This window comes from Limulus polyphemus, unplaced genomic scaffold (genome assembly GCF_000517525.1).
Source record: "Limulus polyphemus unplaced genomic scaffold, Limulus_polyphemus-2.1.2 Scaffold249, whole genome shotgun sequence".
Taxonomy (NCBI): Eukaryota; Metazoa; Arthropoda; class Merostomata; order Xiphosura; family Limulidae; genus Limulus; species Limulus polyphemus.
In genome coordinates, this window is record NW_013665859.1 from 505654 (window position 1) to 511907 (window position 6254).

The 6254-nt window shown below is 33.9% G+C and overlaps 1 protein-coding gene across 1 annotated transcript in view; it reads right to left on the minus strand.

Moving 5' to 3' along the window:
• Positions 1 to 2870: 2870 nt before the first annotated feature.
• LOC106478786 (DNA-directed RNA polymerase II subunit RPB3-like) overlaps positions 2871 to 6254 on the minus strand; it is a 23408-nt gene continuing 20024 nt past the window's right edge. The window contains exons 6-7 of the mRNA XM_013939354.2: positions 4577 to 4614; positions 2871 to 3170 (exon numbers count right to left, since the gene is read on the minus strand). Coding sequence (XP_013794808.1) covers positions 2989 to 3170; positions 4577 to 4614 — 220 coding nt within the window. The 3' untranslated portion in view covers positions 2871 to 2988. The remainder of the gene's footprint in view (positions 3171 to 4576; positions 4615 to 6254) is intronic.

Consider the following 6254-nt stretch of genomic DNA (forward strand, 5'->3'; position numbering starts at 1 on the left):
GGGATTGACCGTCACATTATAATGCCCCCACGGCTGAAAGGGTGAGCATGTTTGGTGTGACAGGGGTTCGAACCCGCGACCCTCAGATTGCGAGTCGAGTGCCCTAACCACCTGGCCATGCTGGGCCTGGGAAAGAAGGGACACAATCCATGTGGAAATTCTGGAACCTCATGCAAGGGACTAAATAGAAGCCATGCGTGAAGCCGGAGTATAGAGATTTAAAGATGAAGCGCTGCAGAGTGAAGTTGATGGAGTAGGAAAGAAAGGATGAGGTAAGAGAGAAACCTGGAGAGAGAGAAGTAAAGAAAACCATGGTTGAGCAGGCCAGAACAGAGCCACGAGAAGGATTCTACAAAGAGTGGTTTTGATAATTGAGAGGACTTTAGGAAGAAGATAGATTGGAGGATATGCATAAATGTAGAGGTCCCCCCCCCCCAATCCTGACTGAGGATATCTTTGTCAAAGGATGTGAAAAGAGGACCAAAACAGAGGAAGTCTGGTATTCAAAAAAGTACCAAATGCATCCAGCCAGGGAGTACCCAACTGAGAGCATAGCCACCAAAAGATGTGGGGAGAATCTTGTTTGGACAGGACAAACAATCCACAACAAGATGGAGAGCACATGGGATATGACAAGCCAGCTGTGAGCCCCAAACAGGAGATCCAAAGTGTGAAACACAATGACCTAGACTAAGTGACCCCTTTTCATTTGACATAAAAGACAAAAGTAGTTATTGGAATGAATTAAGACCATTACTTTAATCAGAGCTGGTAAAAAGTGATCCATCTCCCAACGAACACCTAAGAGCTCCAGAAGATTGATATGAAGACCCAACTCTGCTGAAGACCAATGCCCTGAGATCTCCTGGGAATTGCAATACGCACCCCATCCTGACATTGAAGCATTTGTTAAAGGTGTACATCTGGTACGGGAAGAGGAAGAGGGACATCAGCCATTCTGTTGTCCTTGTCCAACCACTGGGCAAATCTGTTTGAAAAAAAGGAGAAAGAGAATTTGTGTAAACTAGAGGAACACTGGCAGGGTTCTATTGAATAGGAAGTACCCACTGAAGAAATCTCATGTGAGCATGGTCCCAGGTCATAAGATACTCCAAGGAAGCCCAATTCCCCAAAAGAGAAAGAGCCACTTCTGCAGGGAGAAAAGGTGAGGATCATGCCTTCTGAACTAAAAGTCTCCATAAAACACAGACAAAGGGAAGAAGGTTGGGATCAACTGAGATGGGAATTGAAGAATGCCCCAAGATGAATGAGGTATGGGGTTCGAGTGAGAACATACTTCTTCACTTTGACCAGCCATCCCACTTGACCAGCCTCCCGAAGGAGAAAATGCATGTGAGTGGAAGCCGCTGCACACAAGGAACTAGAAAGAGCCAGTCATCCATGTTGTGGTGGAAAAGTAGTTTGTGTGCATGAAAAAAGTGAGCAAATGACCTGACCACCAAACAAAAACATAAGAGGCTGAGGCAAGTCCGAAAGTAAGGCCACAGAAATAACAAACATGTTCCACATGGACAAAGCACTGATAACAACAGGACGTGAAGGTAAGCATTGGACATGTCAATCTTCATCAACCAAAGAGTAGAAGCAAATGCCCATCGAAGGGCCAGGTAAGACTCCTTGGTGAACCGAGGAACCTCCATAGAATGGTTTAGACTGGAGAGATCTAGAATGGGACACCAATTCCCTTTATATAGCATTGGGGGTGCAGCATGCTAGCTCCCAAATACATCAGATTGGCAAAATGCTAATCATCTACCCTAATGTCAGGTGAAGGAAAAAGGACAAAATAATCAACATTAGGTGCTACAGTAACAGGGTAGGGAATGGTTCATAAAAAGTGTGAGACAAAAACATAACATACCTGTGTTACCAGGTCCAACAATGGAAAAGGTCTTGGCACACCCACAGCTTGAGAATGAAACAGCAAGGACTGGAGGGGAGAAGAGTTGTCTATTTCCTCATCTACCTGTACCAACTGTCCAGGAAAGATGAAAAATGGTTGAAAGTCATGAGATCCTCAGGCCCGCAAGAAAAAAGCCAACTCCCTGAGGACTAGGATCAAAACTTCTTTGACCAATAGTATCTAAAGCAGTAGTGTTCATTTTTATTTAAAGACGGTCCTTGGAACAGGAATGCACTGAGCATCACCACTGGCCCTACCATTGAAGTTGGGTCTCTGAAATTCGTTAGCATATCTGACAAAAATAGAGACCATCACACCAAGTGTCACAGCATGTTTCGATAATTAATCTTCAAAAACGAATCCAGGTTAATTTTCACAAAACATTGTTGATAGTTAGTAATATTGGACCAGTCATAACCACATGTATTGCCACCTTTGACTTGAAATTGAGAAATTATGGTACTGTACATGAGTGGGAATGGCACATCATGAAAAGAAATAAAGTTATTAAATTTGATGAAAAGTGGCTTAAACAGTCACAAACAAAAAAGACAACAAAAAATTGTTAAAGTTGAAAATTGAAGATAAAGTAACAAATGCAACAGCAACGAAGCACAAAAGAAATTGATCGAAAATGTAAGCTAGACATCTAAATATTGTCATGCCAAATCGAGAAGTGAAGATTGGGTTCTTCTGCATACTGGGAGTCAGCTGCTCTAGGAGGGTATGTTGCACTCCTATTGGTGGAGGGTTATTGCATGCTATAGTGCATCTTAACCACGCAGAAGTAGGTGGGAGTATGAAGGCTTGTGGCAAGTGAAAATTGTGCAATATAGAGGGCAGTACAAATTGAGGAAAGTCATTTTGTGAAAAGAGGTAAGATATTGTATCGGAAGTAAGTTACATGTTAAAATGAAACTTTTTAAAAAGTCACACTACTTTACAATTTTTTTACAACATTCACCATTTTTTATACGAGAAATGACACAAAAATTACATGGTTTTCAAATCTAAAAATGTTTTATAAGAAAAGTCTGTCAAAATTCCTAGAAATAATCATGGTTTCAACTGATAGCTAAAGCATCATTTTGCATTTCATGACTAAGTTGAGTCTGAAGATCACTGAGTTTCTTCTTTAATACATGTAAACCTGATAGCACAATGGTTTCTGGCTTCAAGGCTCCTGAAGATTCTACGTTAAAGTAGAACTTGTTAGGTTTGCTATCCCATACAAATTCTCCTTCATCTAGAAAATAAACAAAAAAAGAATGAGCGATATATTCTACTTGACAAATGTCTGACTATGAAAATAATACACACACACACACATACATAAATGTGTGTTCATAATCATCAAAATTGTTCAAGTAAAATACATTATTAACTTCTGATCAAAGCAAGCTATCTATATAAATCAGAACTGAAAATTAACTCAGAAATGCATTATTTTTAGTCATAATCCCAATAATATCTGGGAAGGTTGATGCAGCTTAGGATATTTAAGTTAGCCCTAAAATCTTATACTACACTAAAAATGCAAAATAATCTTTCAAATTAAAATACATAATACAAAAAAAAATCTGGTATAATAAAGTGTAATCAATACTCTTAATGAAAATAACATTAAAGAGAATAGGATACAACTTATTTTTGGACCACACATAAACATTAGTATATTACTTTATGAACTATCGTAAATAGATTTAATGTTTTTTGTGACCAATGAAAGCACATTATTAAAAAAGCTCCAACAGCGTAACTTTAGAGTAGCTTAACATCTGAGATGAATTACTAAATCATGTTACTGTTTAACTACAGTCAGATTGAAGGACAGTAGAGATAATACAGCAAAAACTAATGTTTATGAAGATATAAAATAATAAATAATAATCAACAACAAATTATGTTAATAACATAATAAAAAATAAATATTAAGAATATTGATATCCTAATTACAATTTAACCCAGTTTAATGTAATAAAAAGAAAAAATAATATACTAAACAAACACTGAGGTGTGTATCAATACTAGGTTTTCATCAAAGTAAGTTTTCAATTAATTAAGAGAATCTTTGGTTAAATCAGCTGAATTTACCAATTTTGTAAAATATATGTTGTCTTTACACACAATTCTAATTTCATTATTATCATTACAATACAGTAAGCAATTTCATGAACATTTAGGTTTCAACTTGGGCTTCTATAAAGAATAACAGCAAAAGAACCTGGGGATTGCTATCTTCATGTATCTGCAAATAATAAAAAAATCACTCAAACCTAACACATTCAGATGCTGGATACCAATCTGAGGTAATAAAATCTTGTTAGACACTGTTGTCCAGAACACAAGTAAAAATTAAATTTACACAAATACAAACTGTTTAATGAACTAATGTTTTAATTACTAATTTAATATTTCTGACAATGTGCAGACACAATAAAGATGGCAGTTAAAATGTAGATAATATATTTAAAGGAATAAAAAATACAACTGTTTCTGATTATACATAATTTTTTTTTTCTATACAACCCTGCAGACAATTTTGCCACAAAATGTGTATGTGAATAAACCATAATTAAAACAAATAAATGTTATTTACTTGAAATCTACTAAAAAAATTGGATATAATAAAACTTTGAAGCTCGAACTTACAAGCATCATCCTCTAGTTCTGAATATTCACTTTTAGGCCTGAAAATCACATATTAGTAAATTAATATTAAACATATATATATATCTGCTAAAAAAAGCATATAATCTGTGGCACACTAATGTTACTTAATCAACATATTTCCTACCTAATCTTCACACACAGGAATTACTGAACATTAATGTTGAAAATATACTATAAAATTATTGACAAACTGATAACCACTGTAATTTTCATATTTCCAGGTCACAAAACCTTAAAATGAATAACAAACATTTGAAGTATAATTCTAAAAGTATATCCAATTTCAACTAGTAGCTTGTACAAAAACACTGCTGTTTGAACTTAATAAAAGTATGTACATGAACTAGAAAATGTATATCACAAAAACATTTTATCTTGAGGTTCATATTCATTGCATTTAAATAAACTTTTATTATCATAAAGCTATTACTCTATAAGTAGGACAGATCCTTTCATAAGTTTATATAGTTTTACTCACCCTCAAATTATGAGAATATAATCTCCAATTACAATTACCCCTTTGCAGACACGAGGGGTATCACTGATATCCTTTGATTTTTTTTTCTCACAGAAGAAAAAACAATCATTAAATTAAATGAAACTTCATACAAATTTGTTAAAGAGTATCAAGTTTGGACTTTAAAAATAATCATATAATTTAATTTTCTATTTCTTTTTTTTTTATTGTGAAACTTCCAAAATTTTGTTAATCAGACACTCTTTGAAAAAAACTTTAAAAATAATTATGTTCATCTTATAATTTCAGTTTTTTAAACTGTTCATTAGAAAGTCCCATTTTATATATCCACTCAGTTTCAACTGGATTGTTATTTATTAACATATTTATTTTGATACTTTATTTTTTCTATTGCAGAAGCCACCACTTCCAGTAATAAGTTATAAAAAAACAGATGAAAACTAACATACTTATTTTTGACCTATGACCTGACCAGTCACAATAATACAATAAATAAGAAACTTTTTTTACCTACTGATTTGTTCGAATATGACACACTTAACAATAATGTTCGATAAATAAAGAATTGAACTCTTGGAATATTTGCCATCACCTACTGCTAAATGCTAAAATAAGTATATCTGATATCTTGTTGAAGAAGAAATTTTCCACAACTTTCAAACAGATATAATTTAATTCAAAAATATTTTCAGGAAAAAAAAAAGCATTTGAATTCAAAAACTCCATATCTATGGTTTGTTCTCAAGTTTTCTAAACTTAACATTATATTACTTTCTTCATGTCTGCCAAAGGTCCATATGGTCACTTTCTCACAAAACCATAAATTACTGCTCACATTGCTATATTTGCATTAGAGTAAGGTAAATATTTATAATCTGCAGTACTCAATGGTAACTAAACATTGCCTAAAGATATTTTAAAAGCTGAGCTTCATTAGTGATTGTTCAGACCATATGCTGTCACATCACCAGAAATAAGGTGTGGTTTTTTTCTTTTCTTTCGGCACGTGTGTAATGTTCAATTTTGAAAACTAAAAATTTTATTTGGAAACAAAGATTATTTTATACACAATTCAATAAAATGAGATTGTTTCCAGTCTCCAACTTATTGAAATAATAACATACTGTACAAGGTTAAAAAGTGGTAAAATCCCCAACATGACTGAATAAAAATCTCATT